Source organism: Pipra filicauda, unplaced genomic scaffold, assembly GCF_003945595.2.
Source record: "Pipra filicauda isolate LSUMZ 115617 unplaced genomic scaffold, ASM394559v2 scaffold84_size4826128_pilon, whole genome shotgun sequence".
Lineage (NCBI taxonomy): Eukaryota > Metazoa > Chordata > Aves > Passeriformes > Pipridae > Pipra > Pipra filicauda.
The window spans coordinates 4,058,491-4,075,635 of NW_024105031.1; the positions used below are offsets into that span (position 1 = coordinate 4,058,491).

At 38.7% G+C, this 17,145-nt stretch overlaps 1 protein-coding gene across 7 annotated transcripts in view; it reads right to left on the minus strand.

Annotated features, from left to right (window-relative positions):
• Positions 1 to 17,145, minus strand: part of CREB5 (cAMP responsive element binding protein 5) — a 248,726-nt gene that overhangs the window by 166,004 nt on the left and 65,577 nt on the right. For all 7 annotated transcript variants that reach the window (XM_027723788.2, XM_039390640.1, XM_039390641.1 and 4 more), the window contains one exon: positions 1,392 to 1,564. In XM_027723788.2, coding sequence (XP_027579589.1) covers positions 1,392 to 1,564 — 173 coding nt within the window. The remainder of the gene's footprint in view (positions 1 to 1,391; positions 1,565 to 17,145) is intronic.

The window sequence follows — 17,145 nt, forward strand, 5'->3', positions numbered from 1 at the left end:
GTTTCTTCCTCCCTCCCTCTCTCCCAACCCCCTGTCCATGAACAGAATGAGACATATATAAGACAAACACTTTCTTGGATTCATAGGCAAATTGTATTGCACACGAAATCTCAGTGAATACTGTGTTTTGTTAATATGTAACACATACAAAGGCACATCTATCAAATATGTTTACCTGACCTATCTTATCAGACTTATGCATTAAGAACCAAATCCTGAAACAGTAGAAAAAACGAAAATAGAGGAGCTTGGCCAGGAGCAAAAAACTGGAGCAGCAGATGGAATCCATGTTCTGTGCATGACTGGGAGAGGTCAGTGCCCTGGGCCATCCCTGCTACCATGGAATACATAGAGCCTGTGGCCTACATCCTCCCCCAACCACCAAGAATCTTGAAAGAAAACACAAGAATAACTGGATTTTGAGTTTTCAGTTTTACTCTGAAGGGACTGCAAGTTGATCATCAATTATTTAGACGATGACTGGGGACAGAAACTGCTTTTGCACCTACCATATAATGGATGTGACCAAATTACAAATGATAGATAATGAATCTAGACTGCTGCTTCTTTCTTAGTCCACTAATATATCTTTTTATCCATACATTTTCATGCATAAAACCCCCCAAATTCTCAGAGCTGTGTGATGAAAAACTATACCCTCAAGCCATCTGGACAGTTTCTGTAGAATTAAAAACAAGTTATTGTGACTTCGAGAACCTCATGCTTGCTGGAACTAACCAAGTGTACAAAACATGGATAGTTTTGTTCACACAGTTCTCTAAACATGAGCACACAGTTGGCATTCAAAGCAATACAATAAGCATCCATACTGTCAATTTATGGTAATAAATATGGATCCATAATCACAGATTGAGCAACTGTTCACAGAGATCACTGTGCCAAACTCCATTTATTTTTATGGTGTTTTTGTCTTCTAACATTCCTTAATTAAACAGAGTACATAGAAAATAGCCCAATCCCACAGAGCACCCTGAACTCCCATGGAAGGAAGTGAAAGGATCAGCTTCACAAACACTTTTTCTTTCCAGAGCAGTTAGAGAAACATGAACTTTGAATATAAGAAGATAAAAACAAAAAACTGGATGGAGAATGCAGACTTCCCAACAAGTATAGCATTCTGCCCTTTTTGAACCAGAGTGTCAGGTCTGGAATAACCTGGCCATTCCCTCACAGTCTGCGACACAGGTTGCAGGGGTCCTTGCTGCATGCTGGCAGGGTCAAGTACAAACACTGTAACCTCAAAAACCACAAGAACAACATCTGGTCCTGCATGCAGCTGAACTTTAAGAACCACGAGGACAACATCTGGACCTACATGCAGCTGCTGGAGCCAGAGAATGGGAGAAATGAGAAAACAGAAATGGACTCACCCAATCTGTCGATTTGTGGAAGGTGCTTGTGTAATGACAGAACTGGACTGTGGAGATGGCATGGCTTGTTGAATCACAACGCTGGTGTCATGGTTTGGCATTCTTGTGTTTGTCAGCTGGTGAGATCCAGGTCCTGCCATCGCTCCTCCAACTGTGTTATGCATGGAGATATTCTGTGAAAAGAAAGGAAATGGGAGATGGTAAAAGAAAATGAAAAGAAATAAATGTCTTATCTTGGTTTTCTGTTCTACAGGAGTACAATCAGAAATCTGAAAGTATCAACAACATGGATCCTGGTAAATCCCAAGTCCATAGATCTTGTTATAACCTACAATGATAAAGAAATGAAAAATAACTATTTATACTTTCAAGGGCAATATAAACAGAAAAATACCCTCAAGTTGACTAATCACTCTTCTGTGATTCTGTCTTGTGATTTATAATGGGGATATTCAGCACATATTCTCCTAACTGAACACCATATGAGTGCAGGATACCTTGATTTACTGCATGAGTTGTTTAGTGTGTACTAGGTCTGCTTAGACTGACAAGCAAATCAAGTTTTACAGTTATAGAGTAACAAACAGTATCCCATACATCATGAAACAGCCATTTCTATTAGCCTCCGTATATTTTGTAGAGCAATAATATCCCAGAGGGTTAGAATAATAACACTGTATTTTCACATATATAACCTTTGCTTCAGGTAGTTCAGAGCTCTTAAAAGGTTCTTACAAAAAAAATTTCACAGATATCTCATATCCACTGAGCAAACAAGCCACAAGAGACCAGGATACTACTAAGGAAGGAATCATGGAATAAGACTTCTCTCCTGTTACGGCTGTACATTCAATACACACTGCTGCTGAACCACAGGGTTTGACTTGGCCTGCGTTTAAAAACAAATAAACCCACAGTGTATACATATGAAAAGTATGGTATCCTTGAGAGCATTATTTTTCCTATCAGGCATCAACATGTGGATTGTTAGCAGCAAGAGGAAAAGAAACTTTCCATTGTCACCTCATGCTAGGCTGAGGAGAAGGGGAAAAAAAACTCCTTTACATGCACACTGCCACCAAGACTCAGACAAAGCATCTCCCTGACCACTGCAATACTCAGGATTAAAAAAACCAAAGCTATATTTCATTCAAACCCCCCCCCAAAAAACCAATAGATAAAGTTGGTGAGAAAGGAAATTCAGAGCTCCGATCAAACATGGAAGACAGAAAAGGCAGACAATATGTTGAATCCTAGACCTAAAAGAAAGATTGTATTCTGATATTTCTCATGGGAAAGGAGAGCTAATAATTAGAGGACCGAAATTAAAAGCATTATCTGTCATTCCCCTATCTCCCAGTTTTCATATATTTCATGTGATTTCCAGGATAGCGTGGACACAGGAATCTCTGCTTCTTTTACAGGAGTTGTTCCACTCTTCATTAACACATAAAGAGGTAGAGGTGCTGCCTACAGTGGTATGGTTAGACCACTCACACAGAATTAAGAAGACCCAAGCTATGAATTCCTCTTCCAGTAAATAATTTACACATTACAAATCAGGTCTAGGAGCTCCTTATTCTCTTAAGTATTCACTTAAGGAGCATGAATTGCAAGAGGAAGCCAGACCAAGGACCTTAACCCTAATTTATCATAGCACAGTAGTATGTCATGACCATCAGGTAGTAACCTTAGATATATGGAAACTTTTCCAAAAGAAATTCTCCCTCTTCTACCACATTCCTATTTAAATGTCACTTCTTCAACAGATTACTGTTTTCTGATGAAAAACCTGCTCATTTTAATATATATATATATATATATATATAATCTCAGAATTCAAACTTGCACTGACTTTTTTGATCATTACAAGATTTTGCAAAAGCAGGTCTAATATCTATCCATGTGCAAGTAAATATTTTAATGCTATCACTTCCTGAAGCTTCTCCTTTTATATCAGGTACCGGTGCTTCAATTAAAACCTATCCATATGTGATAGTTACTTGTTTCAAAGTTCATCCTCATTTAATTTCTCCTTTACACTGCCTCCACAGTTTCTGAATGCTCCCAATTATTTCTGTATTGCCTGTTTGCTTTCAGTAGTACGTTTAACAGAGCAAATATTAAATTGAGGAGAGGCATACAGTACTTGTACCTCTGTATATATATGGGAGCAGCAAAGATGAAAAGCATCAGTCACCACAGTGAGTTTGCTCTGCAGTGCCTTTGCCATTGCCAGCACACACACCTGCCTTGTTTCCAAAGAGGGCTGTCTGGATGAGGCCAGAGCATCGGCATGAAACTGCCCAGGATTCAGAAAGTCTTTCTCTGGAATTTGCCCAAATTTTTACTGGACTTTTTTGTACCATGGCAGGGCAGAACTTGAAGATTTAATATCTGATGACTGTGCTCCTAGATTTGGTATTTTCTTTTCCTTCTGTTCCCATTTTCTCTTATAATTCCAGAGCTCTCTAAGGTACGAACGGTATAAATTATGATGGGTATGGAAAATTTTGCTTGCCCGTAAGACATTGTAATTGTTAGCTTACATGCATAAACTTGAAATACAGTTTCAAAGTGTTAACAATTCCCAATAAACTGCCTGTTTTCAGAAAGTAGGCTAAATAAGTGATGCATGGAAGGCAAAGGCAGAACAAAAATCTGTCAATGCAGAGATCTATTCTTCTCAGTAATGCAACTGTTGTTGGGCAGAAACTATACCTTTATGCTTCCAAGTAAAAGCCTGAGATTTCCCAACAAAACATCAAACTCAGCATGACTTGACATTCATAAGAAAAGGATTTGGCCATCTCAGAATAATTTACATTGGTGAGATGCCTGTGAATTTAAAGAGAAGATCAAGCAAGTTCATACTTTAATGACAATACCTATGCTTTGAAAAATGGCAGTAAGGTAATGCACAATAGATCTGACACTAAGCCTATCTGATCTCCTTGTACACATCATGACATGCAGAACGACTCTGTATCACCAGCACAGCAAGACTAGGCTCGTTGTGTGTGTGATGCAGGCAGTCTTCAGAACTCCCAAAATGGCCTTGCTGTGTGGAGCTCTGCACCTGGTTCTGAATGGGTCTGGATAGGATATTAATGAGTTCCTTGAAGGCTCAACTTTTGGCCCTTACAGAAACAGGAAAAATTCAGCAACGTTGGCTGAAACAAAGACCTCCACTTTATAGTTGAATTGTTGCTTGGTTAGGCTGCTTGCAGCTCTACTTTTAAGGAGCTCTGCATGCTCTTCCACCAGGGATCCAGAAATGACATCTCATTTGATTCCCCTTTTCGTTATCCTCCAGCTCTTAAGCCAAAGGTTAAGATTATTTGATACTAGGTAGGGAGTTCCCAGCATTCCAGCTCAACGTCTACAGGAGCAATAACACAGACTGAGCTCCCCCTCTACTTTTAACATTCCCAAGACCCATCTATACTCTGAGACACACACACGCTCAGAGTTTTCTCTAATATCTTCACAATTCTGCTTCAGCACTGGAAGACAGCATATGAGCTTATTATTATTATCTATTTTATTAAACTGAACATAAGTGTTCACACAGGGAATAGGCCACCCTTATATCAGGAGCTGTAGAGACACAAAAGTCATCCCCTGCTCCTAGAGATTAATTTAGTGAATCTTAATTATGATCCTCTATATTAAGAGAATTTATGTCCTTTAGGACTAAGTTTCATCCTCACTAAAGCACCCAGTCACTCCCACTGAAGCAGAAACTAGGATTATAACACTGAAGAGCTTTTATAGAAATGCTCCCCTCGCCCATGTGCTCATGCAGTACTCTCCATCAGCATTTAACATTCAAATAAATAAACCAAAAAGCAACAAGCCATATCCACAAACCACTTTTAAATCAATGTGCTTATTCTCAACCTTTCCAGCTGCAAGTGGAAAGCTAACAGATCATCATCATCTTAACTTCTCCCCAGTTACACTTTATTTCCCATTTTAGCTTCAGACTTTGAAGAAAACATTTGAGCATTTTTCTCCCACGTGCAACCATTTAACTTTGGATAGGCAACACACTTTTTTTTTCTAAAGGCTAGAAACTTCTTGAAGTCATGCTTCCATGTTCTGGTGGAGAGGATTACACATCACTCCACAAGAACACACACCCTCTTGGCAAGCACAGCAGAGAAAATACGGATTCGCAGACACAGGGAAAATACATCCCATGACTCCAGACAGTCACCATTTGCCCTAAACTCTGTTTCTTCCAGAGAAACACCCATCCATGTCACACAGCACCACCTGTGTGACCCATCACCACGTACTGAAGTCAAAGGATGAAAACAACTGATACATCCTTTAGGACCTCTTGTAATATGAGCTTCAAACAGAGTTTGTTTGTGATTTTAAACTATAAGAGCTAGTTTCTGAACCAAAGTCAGTTTTTATTTTCCTACTATCCTTTTTTAACAGTGAAGTTTAGTAAAAATTGCAAACAACAATTTTATACAAACTGCAGACTATTCAAGATTGGTTTGTGTAAACTTTTAGATCAATAGATCTGTCACCTATAAGCAGTTGTACATAGAGGTATTTTACAGACTATTACATAAATTCTTAAGTCAGAAGGCATTTGTCATGAAAAAAATGAAATAAAAATGTAATTAATTTTAACAAAAACAAAAGCACTTTTTGCACTTTTTTCTGTTTTCTGCAAAGAGTCATTTAACTATATTTTCCTGCACAACAACTTAAAATATTTTTCACATAGTTCAAGAGAAAAGGCATAAACTTTAAAAATTATAGAGAGAAATCAAATATACAACACTATTTTAGAATTCTTATAGCCTGTTCTCTCAGTGAGAGACAAGGACAAATATTCTAAGATGATACACATTTAAATGGCAGTTACATATGGACTTTTAAGAAGTGTACAGTACTATCTTATCTGATTATTGAGATCATAACTTCACAATACATGTAATACACACGAGTGTATTTCACCTGTTGCACATGCTGCTTACCCAACCAAAGAACCTGCTGGCTTAAAAACTTGGAAGACACTGTTGTAAGGAAAATTATAGACTAAATGTGGCAAATAATGGCAGGCTTCAAAATTATTTTAATCATATTCAATCTCCATGAAAATTATTAAGTCTCTATGAATTCTCTCCTGACAGAAGAGAAAGATAATCTCAAAACAAAAGTTAGCAAGTCTCCACAGAAACAGCACCAACTCATTTATTTTCTCATTATTCAGGTCAATGTGGAAGGAAAACACCCTAACATCAGCCCATCACAACTGTTTCATCTGTAACTAGCATGCAAAATCTAAACTGCCATAAGCACTCAAGTAAGCCTGCTGTCCACTCAAGGCTATCAAACAGAGCAGAGGAACTAGGGAAGAAAACAGAGATAAAAAATGAATCACATTACTAATGCAATTGAAGGTTTACAGGAAAAAGAAAGTCTATTATCAAGATTTACGCTTAAAAAAAAAAAGAAAAAAGTTCCATTATGCCAGAGATGGGAGAGTGTAAGCTTGGTGGAAACTGAAATGCAATACCTTTTCCTCTTTTTTTTTTAAACTGTAACATCTGTAGAGCTTGAAGGAGGAAAAGCACTAAAGTAGAAAAAAAAAGACACAGAAAAGAACTGATGGAAAATGCTGTGTAGTAACTTTAAACATAAGGACAAAGTACTAGGAAGATCTTATTGAAGACTGCTAAAATCCATTTAATTCCCCTACTTAGCAAGAGGTATGAAGTCACTGAATGAGGCTGACACATAAAAAAACAGAACCGATGCCAAAGGATCTATTCCTCAAAACATTTCAAAGAAAGGCAAATGCTCACTTAATGGCTACCTGATAAAAGTGGCACATTACAAAAAACAGCAGGCATGATATATCCCAGAATGGGAAAGGACTCTTCCCTGCCCCCAAGCACCATCCAATGTTTACCCCTTAACTGGACCCAGCCAGCTATCCACACCATGCTGGAGACTGAAAGGCCAGGAATAGTATGGGTATATCTGACTTCTTGAACCCCAGGCACCACTGCTCAGTCAAATGTTATCAACCTGATCTCCTTAGGGGTAAAAATGTAAAGAAAAATTAAACTCCTTATTCAAAAACAACAAGTAATGATAGGCAGATGGGGAAAGAGGGGAAACATCGCTCTCACTGAAATCATAAAGCTTTGAATCTGTACTTATCAGTCTCGGCCACTGGTTTCCAATTTTTTGGATCACAGACCTCTGTCAACCCTCTGAATTTCACATAGAGCACTCTGTACTCTTATCATAAATTGTGTAATTAAGGCAAGATGGTTCCACAGACCAGATGCAGATGACTTTACCACAGCTTTGCGACCACCAGCAGTTCACAGACCAGAGTTTAACTGCCACTCAAAGACTGATTCGGAGCACCATGACTAGAATTTCTTGACAAAAAAAGGTAACATTTCCAAATGTATCTATGAACTTCAGTAGCCCCTGTCCCTTTTTAAAAATGTCTTCAGTAATTTGGAGCCTTAGTGAACAATTACCACTAATTAATAGATCAGACTTGCGTACTGGGGCTGGCTGGAGCTTTGCAAAATTTTATCTGAAATATCTATGCTGGAACATACAAGGAGACTTCCTTGTTGTTTTATGTTAGGATGAATTATTATCAAACACAGACATGCAGGATGCTCCTGAAGAGACACAAAAAAACAAACAAGAAGAACCTCATAAATAATCTCTTTATCCTGTTTTCTTTCAATAGCTGTTACTATGTTATCAGAAAGTCTCTGAGATACACCAAGTGATGCAAAGCTCGTCTGCTTATCTCCAGCAAACTATGTGATGTTGCTAAGAAGCATGGCACAAGACACAGGACAGACATATGAAGTGCTAAGCCAGGTGTAAGCCATCTCAAGGCTCTAGCAGTCACCACCATAACTCAAAGTCCAGAGGGCCCATTTAAGCACTACTAATCCTCTTAAGGCTGCTGCCTGAAGGGTGACAGCCCTGCACAAAATTTCCGTGACACTGCTTGTGCTGCAGGCCAATCTCTGGTATGCCTCCGCTTGGCCTCTGCCCCCCACCCTCCTACCACCCCCACACATCCACCCCGGACACACGGAGAGCACAGTCTCCTCCTCTGGTCCCTTCCTTGCACCTTCGCAGGAAAATGCACATAAATTTCTTCAATGGGCAAGTTAATCCTCCCTGCCTATCCTCTACATTGGCTACTGGTTTAAGCAAATGCTCTGACTTCTCTGATATTATGAACAAAATGCAGGATATTTAGAATTTTTGGTCTTTTATCTTAATTTTTGTGACATGATCTAATTGCAGTCATTCAGTGGTGCCCTCTAATTACCAGTAGAAGTGAATACTGAAAGATGACCCTTGTCTTTCAGGATTCCCTCCCTTCTTCCCCCACTACCCTCCTCATGCCCTTTTCAGCATGTTTGTCCAGACGATGTTTTTGACATATGAAGCCTTCTTTACACACACAGTAAGTAATATATGGTGTATACCAGATGTACCCATGATAAACCATTTACTAGAGAAAACGAAAAAAGTTATATAAAGGAATATATTTTAAAGGAGAAGGAAATTTTCCAGAAGAAACTGGTTTCACCGGAGTTTGAAAGGAAATAGCTTCTCTATGGGAAAAGATGACATCAGATTGCATGCTTATGTCTTGAAGTTTCCTAAAGATATGTCCCATTTTTCTTCAGGGTTGCTTGTTTCATACACAATTACTTGCCCAAGATAGCCATTAAAGCAACATAGCACAAAGAGCTTCTTCTGTTCAAGTAACCATCAGTAACACCAAGTGTGCAAAGCCCAGTTTGGGTCACTTGGGGTGTTTTGCACTGCTAACACCACGCTATATCTTGCTAATTGGGAGGCTGAAAAATAGGGGGAGCACAACTGGCTGCATGGATCTACTCAGTTCTATCATTCTTTATGCAAAAGCCATAAACTGACTATTTTGTTTCTTCCAAGTTGCCTATTGTGACATTTATAAACAGGAACCTGGCAGTATGTCAATGGTGCAAACTGATTTCCTTTTCTAAATACAATTTTAAAAAGCAAATAAACGAGGTTATGCCTGCTAATGAAACATTATATGCCATGCTGGAGCTAGTTTTTCTCAAGTGTATTCTCTAGAGCAGATGGAACACCAATAAACACAAAACAACAAGCTCTTTTATAAAAAGCATGTTTATAAGAAAATACATTCTCCATAGAACTTTGTCTAAGGCAAAACTGACTTATATCTGTAATGCTGTCTTGGGGACCAAATTCAGAAAACTGGGAAACTTTAAATAAATAAATAAATACATACATGCATAAATGAAAGCTCTAAGAAACAGAATTTGAAGCTCTACTTGAGTTTTTTCCAGCATTATCATTCCATTTCTGTAAATCAGACAGAGTGAACATAAAGTGGGTACTCAAAGAACCTTCTCAAAGTAGGTACATGTCAACTTTTGCAGGACAAGCAATTAGACATCCAAAAGCAGCTGCCAGATCTGGAGGCCAGTCAGAGGGTAGCTGAAAACCTGGCTTTCCTTTCTTTATTGTAAGGAGTTTTGTTTTTATCCATCGTGAAACAGAAAGCTGGGGGGGGAGGGAGGGCAGCAATCCTCCAGGAATTCCTTTAAACAAGCCTTTGATACTGCTAACTGAAGGCACTAGCATTTTCAACGCTATGCAAATCATTTATAATCTGTTAATAGCAAATTCACAGAGACAGCACTTTGGCATTTAAATTTGTTGCATTTTATTTAAAGCTTCTTTGAAATTCTCATCATTGATTTGCCTGGCATAAGTTATTGGCATCATGCATGAGTTACAGCAGTGGCTGTTGACTGCATTCAATGACCAGAATATTTTTTAGACAGAGCAGTTGGTAAAGGAGAGCAAGGATCGTAGCAACAAAACAGCCAGTGATTTTCCATTCAGGCAGTTTCAAGCAGAAAACCAGCAGGCTTAACTTTTCTGCTAAGAAGTCAAGTGGAAATGCTGCTACTCTGGTAATAAAATGCATCTCCTAAATATTCTTTTAACCCCAACCCACTGTGGCAGCTGTGTTGGGCCAGGCTGGCTGGTACTACATGGGGACTAAAACAAAAGGTTGGGAAAGGTCCAGCAGTCAAGGCCAAGGGTGGTCTCGAAAAGCACCCAGACAGACCATTTGCTACACACAAGAGATCATAGGTCTAACCAGTGGAGTGGGTTGTCAAGTGAGCTGGAAGGAAAATACAAGGAACACTGAAACATCAAGTCGGGATCAAGTTAATTCACCAGGCGTCCTGGGAAGTAATCACAAAGGCAAGCATGCAGTTTTGCAGCATCCACAATAGTTTCGATGGATTTTAGGTTGATGTTTTGGGAGAGCAGAGCTAGTTTAGTTTAATCTTGGACTGAAAGAACCTAAATAGAATAAGGTACATCATTTTGAAGCATTCAGACAAAAATTAATAACTTTTGTAGCCATAACAGTTTAAAAGTTAGGGTTTAGAAAGGCAAACAGACTGTCTATATAGAAAGCAAAAAAGTTAAATACACTTCTAGCTGAGGAAAGTTCACTTCGAGTGAGTACAGCAAAGGCTACAGACAAACAGGTATTACCAGAAAGTGTTCTCTGAAATATTGAAGCTCGTTAAGGAGTCTAGTTAAGCAGAAACACGCTGCCCTTGTCCATATCTGTCTTGCTTTCATCAGTTGGCAGACAGGCAGGAAAAAAACACTAACAAGACTAGGAGAATAATAAGAATAAACACTCTTGGAGAAAGATAAACCAATAGTGATCCTTCTGCAAGAAACAGAATTGACCATCCATTGATAAAGGCATGCACCTTTGGTCTTAAAGCACAGCTTGCTGGAGATCTATGGAAGAAGAGCTACTGTTAATGGGGAAAAGAACAAGTAAGCAACCTGGTGTAGAGCTGAGACATACAACTTCCCCGGACTGAGACAGCAGAAGAGATCAGAAATGTAACTCCTTAGACTCCAACAGTGTTCTGCAGATCAGGTACACTGGGAACTGCACAGCCACCCTTTTCCTCACTCTGCTACAGATTTATCGCATGACTTTGAGCAAATTACTTCACATTCTTCTGTCTTACATGTAAAGCAGGACAGATATCTTCAACAAATACAGAGTGCTTGGAAGTGACAAGAAGGGAATAGCTTTTAGAGACAACACAGTATACCTAAGAAAGCAATAAAACACAGCCGACAGTGACAGAGCCGAAGGGGTTTTTTTGGTAAGAGAACTCCACAGGACTTTAAAGTAGCATGCATTTCAACCTCACAGAAATGACAAGAAATCATAACCAAGATACTTTAACCAGTACAGAAAATAGTTACATGATGAATACAATTGGTAGAATTGCAAGGCAAAAGAACAGTTCTTTGATGACTAGAAACAGGAGAGCAGAAAAGGACATATAAATCAGTAAAAAACCTGCATACTCAAACCCAGAAAGTCCAGATAACATTGTAGGATCTATTCTTCAGAGAAGGGGAGCTCCTTGTCTGCAGAAAATTGGATCCAATTAATGCATTACTGGCTGTACATCCAAATATGGGCACTAAAAATTGCGGGCCATTTCAGAAGAGTCAGGCTAAAAATCTTACAGAGGTTATACGGTGATGGTGGAAGGGGTGAATTCTCAGTTGTAAAGGCAACTGAGAAGGCATCTGCTTTTCTAACTGGAATAAATGGAGAGAAAACAAACAAGCTGCACTATATTTGATAATGCTATCAGACGATCATCCAGATGTACACGCTTCCAGTCACACTAATTAAATGTGGTGTGGAGCCATCCTGGGGAAATTACATATCATGCCTTTAGAATACTACACGCTTCTGAAATGTCTTGGTGAAATCTCACTCCATCTGAGGAGCCACAATGCTCCTTCTCCTAAGTAATAAACAATTGGTCCTCCTCTAATGGTGTGACTCAGCCAGATAGATAACTTCATTCAAGGAGGAAAAACATAATTCAGGCAATGGAAAGTAGGAGTTTCAGCTAAGCCATGAACAAAACAGGGCATTTTAACCCACCTAATTTACAGTTTGATTGGAAGTTTTTACTACACAAGACTCAAAATACAGCTGCTGTGGAGTCTAGGTACTGCCATCTGATTTTTCTTCATCATCAAAAGACCACGGAATGGACACTGCTTTGGAAATCTATTGGATCACAGTATCTGAGCACAAGGTAATAGGTTTTCCAGTAAAATAGTGATCTGAAGTGATTCTGTGCCTGTGTTAGCCTTTCTGCCAGTTCTCTAGGAAAATTACAGTGGCACCTCCTGGACACAAAAAGCATTTTAAAGATTTAAGCTGAAGATAGCTGCTAAACAGCATAACCTTCAGCACTCATGATGATTAGTATATAGGAAAAGGTAATACAATTCCTGTATGACACTCTGAAAGCCATTTCCCAAATATTTCATAACTAAGAGCTTGAACTCATTTCAAATACTTGGTGCAAATTGTCATATTTGAGACCAAAGTGCTTTTTGTGACTCAAAGCCAGGTCTTCTTCAAAATACAGGGCATCATCTCACATTTCTGGCCTACAGCTGTGAAAGGGTTTGCAAAGCTGAATCCAGTGAGTCTGGATTGCTAGAGCTGGCCCAGAATTTTGCCCAGAGTTTCACTTCCAAAAGATCCAAACAAGAGAGCTGACAACTTTGTCTGGATTTACTACTCATAGTAGATATATAATAAGACCAGAAATTTTAACTCTCCCAACAAGATTTATTAAGTGTTGGCAGGGATGCATGTTTACGTTTAGCACCGAGAGAAAAGCTATTCAAGAGAGAAAGAAAAAAAAAAGCAAACTCAGTGAGGTTCAAAGCAAAAAAATGAATAAAGATTTGCGTGATAGTAGAGAATATTCTTTGTTGTCCTCTCAGATAATTTGCTTTAAGGTAGAAATATGATAGACTGAAATTTAATAAGATATGGTAAAGTCTGTGATGCAGGTAGTCCAACATGATTATTCTTCCTACAAAAAGGACAGACCCTACAATACTTGGTCTGTCTCTTCTTATAGTAAACATCGCTAATGCTCCTGGAGAAGAGCTGACCTTGCCAGCCAATTACATTATGCTAATTTCTCTGTTACTATAACTCCTACAGAGGCATTCACAGCTCAAAGCAGGACAGAGATTTATATTGTCTCTCCCAAGCTGCAGACTATGGATGTTAATTTCTCTCCCTCCTTCCAGTTACACTCTACATGGCAATATCTGCATGCAGTGCCACTGCGTATTCAAAGTGACAGTTATTGCCAGCTTTATTCGACTTAAAAGACAGGCTGTGGTCCTACTTTGCCCTTCTAATAACTGTCACTCTGTCTCAGAAAGCATATGCTTGGTAACAGCTGTTTTCCTATGAAAACATATGGTTTCTCATATGCTTTTGAAAACACCACAGGAATGTATTCGCTTGCTAGATGCTAGTGCTGTGTCGCTACATCAAGCAACAAAATCATCAAAAGGATCTGCAATAGCTTTCTATGTTATGTATTGCAAAAATACCTATTGTTTTAAAGCAAAAAAAAAAATCACCCAGCTGAAAATATTTAATGTCAAAATAAGGCTCATAATTTAGGAGTTGTGTGCACTACAATATTACTTGAAGGTGAGATCAAAACATTGGTCTTCTATGGACATACAGCAAAGAGCATGCTTCATCCAAGCAGTTTGTAGTCCATATTGCTTCATGAAAATAAAAGCTCATGAGATGTGGCTCTTCTAACTGCTGGAAAGATCAGAAGCTTCCCTAGCATCTTTCAGTTGAGATATGATAAACAGAGTATCAAAAAACAATTCAGTCACAGCAGTTTATAATAAACTACTGCCTATCAAGTAAACCACAGTACTGACCTTCACATGCTTCTCTCTCTCCCTTCATAATATTTAGGGCAAGCTAAGAGTATTCACACAGCCAGTTGCATGTCAGAGGAGATAAAAGGTAGCTGATTTGTTGGGCTGCTTTAATTCAGGTGTGCTCAGTCTAAGGTCAGGTTAAACCGGAAGCTAAATATTTTGGTAAATAAAGTTCTGGCTGTGGCTTTGACACCGATTTCAACATCAACTGACATAGAAACTGACATAAAATGGCAAAAAGTTTTCTAAGTGTTTTAATGGCAGTAAGGGAAGTTACAGATCAGCAGAAAAAAGAAAAATGCAAAAACATGGCTTACGACAAGGTCTTACAGAAGTTTCCCATTGGCTGTAAAAATAATTCCACTGGAATGCTTGTAGAAAGGAAAGAAAAAACTATATTCAAACTAATTTATGCTCTAGCATCAGCATAATCAACAAAATCACACAAACATGACTCCAGGACTTTCTGAACATATTAGTATCTCTAGCTATTATTCCAGTATTTCTCATTTAACTTGAAAAATTTTACACCTATGTCTTGGTCACACCAAAAAATCCCCCATCACACTGAAATGTTAGTGTTTTATTACCTATTAACAGTGAGAGGGCACAAACAGAAGTCCACACAAATCTGTATCACTGACTTTACAATTTCCAGCTGATCATGTTGCACTGCACTTGGAGTTAATGCCCTGAGCCACAGTCTGACTTTTAAGAAGGTGCTTAAGCATATGATGCAAAGAGGTCAGGGAAGCCAGTGAACAGCAAGAACTTGTGAAACTCCTCTGACAGCTTGAGGTATGGCCCTCAGGCATCTGGTGGGCCCCTTTCCACAGGTTATGATTCCCTCCATGCAGTCTGTGAAAGGTAACACTTGCCTGGTGGGCACATAGGTCACTATGAGGATCTTGCATTTTGCAAACTACCGGCAGATGTGCAATAAACCCATACTGACCTTCTTTCTAAAAGCAAGCAGCAACCAAAGGCTTAATAGGATGCCCTGGGCACAGAAGACGTAAGAAAAGAGGTTGATTGCTTGTGCAACTGTTTCTACCAGCAAGGAATTGATGTACCAGGAACAAAACTAAAAAGTCCTCAGAGGAGATTAATACATGATGTTTCACTGGGAACATAGGGTCTGTGTCTGAAGTGATATAAGCCAAGAGAGGGAGTGGAAATATTTTCTTACCTGACAAAAAGATGCTCAAATAGAGATATAACCTTGTTAGTCTGGTTAGACAACACAAAGAAATTATGATCAGAACTTTCAATAATACTTTCTTAATAGTGCCTAGCGCTCTCAATCCCAGAAGGTAACTGAGAGTACCTTTTGCCAAAGGTGACTCTTTCAAGCTCAAATGAATAGGAAGGTCAAAAAGGCAAGAGACTGTGACATTGAGACAAACAGTTCGTATGTGGCAATGGTCAGATCTGCAATCTACAGGACAGAAAGATCTACTGCGAAATCAGATTTCCTTCTTCTTCTGTTCACAGACTCAGAAGAAAGGAAGGGGAGGGAGAATAAAATCAGGTATAAACTGCCATTCAGAGGTTTCTAATCCTGACAAAAACAACAATAATGTGCTCCTGTTTGACTTCAATTTGATATCCATAACTCCAGTTCTTCACTAGAAAAAGAAAAGGGTGATTTACAAATGCATGTCCAGCCTTTGCAAATGCATCCAGGAACCTGTGATAACAGGTGTTTTCATAAAGCACGATGGTGTGAGTGGACTGTAATGTACATACAACAAAAATTAAATCAACTGCTCATATTCAGCACGTAGCATATAAAAAATATTAAAATATTTATAGAATTATATTTTTTACTTCCATTTCTCTTCAGAATCAGAACTAGTTTTCCCATGAAGCCAGTTAATTTGCTCACAATGATCAACACATTATATATTTCTGAAGTCTCCAAAATTTAATTTTCTGCTCATTTTTCAGTTGATGAACAAAAGGAAGCTGCTCTTCCTGCATAATTAACTTAGCTTGTACTCCTACTATGAACTGTCTATACAAGGCTATATCTATAGTAGCAATATGACAAAGTCTCATCCCTGACCTTGCTAGGCATGTAGGAGAAAAAATACAAAAAATCCATCAAAAATCACACTGCAGACTCCAGAAACTTCAGCAAAACTGACCTCACACTAGAGGTGACCTAAGATTACCTCATTATGCATACAGATATCCACTCTATTAAGTAATATTTTCAAAAGATAAAAAACCCAAAAAGGAAAACCCAATATGAAAACATGTTGAAGCTTAAGCTTTCCAATCAGTTCATTGGGTTTACATGAGCAAAATTGGTCCCTTGGTGAAGTTCTAATAATTTCTCCATTGCAATTTTAGCTTCTGATTATCTCTTTAACTATTGTTGGCAGAAGCTTATCTGCTTGACAGGAGAGAGAAGGAGCATTTACAATTACCAGAGTACAACATTGCTTTACATCCCAAAAAGAGTGAGCGTGTCTAGCTATCAGAGCTCATGGAAGTGACAGGGATCTGATCCAGACAATGTCTGTACAGCCAGCACTCCAGGTTCCTTAGTTGCTCGGCTCTTTCACACTTTGAATGCATCAACTCTGGAACAAGCAGAGGTTCTTTTATTCTCCTGGAAAACATCTTGTGGTATTAGGTTAGTAATTTAATCTTGTTGGCAATATAATAGTTATGGTATAATCCCTCATGTTATAAAAGTAATTGCCATAATCATAAGCTACATTCAATTATTTCTTTTTCTATAGTGCAGCTGCAGTGGTTTCCCACTCCCAACCTGCCATCCTGTCACTGATGAGACAAGAAGGGGCAGAAAGCAGAGCTCACAAAACACTACTACATCCCATCCCTCTCC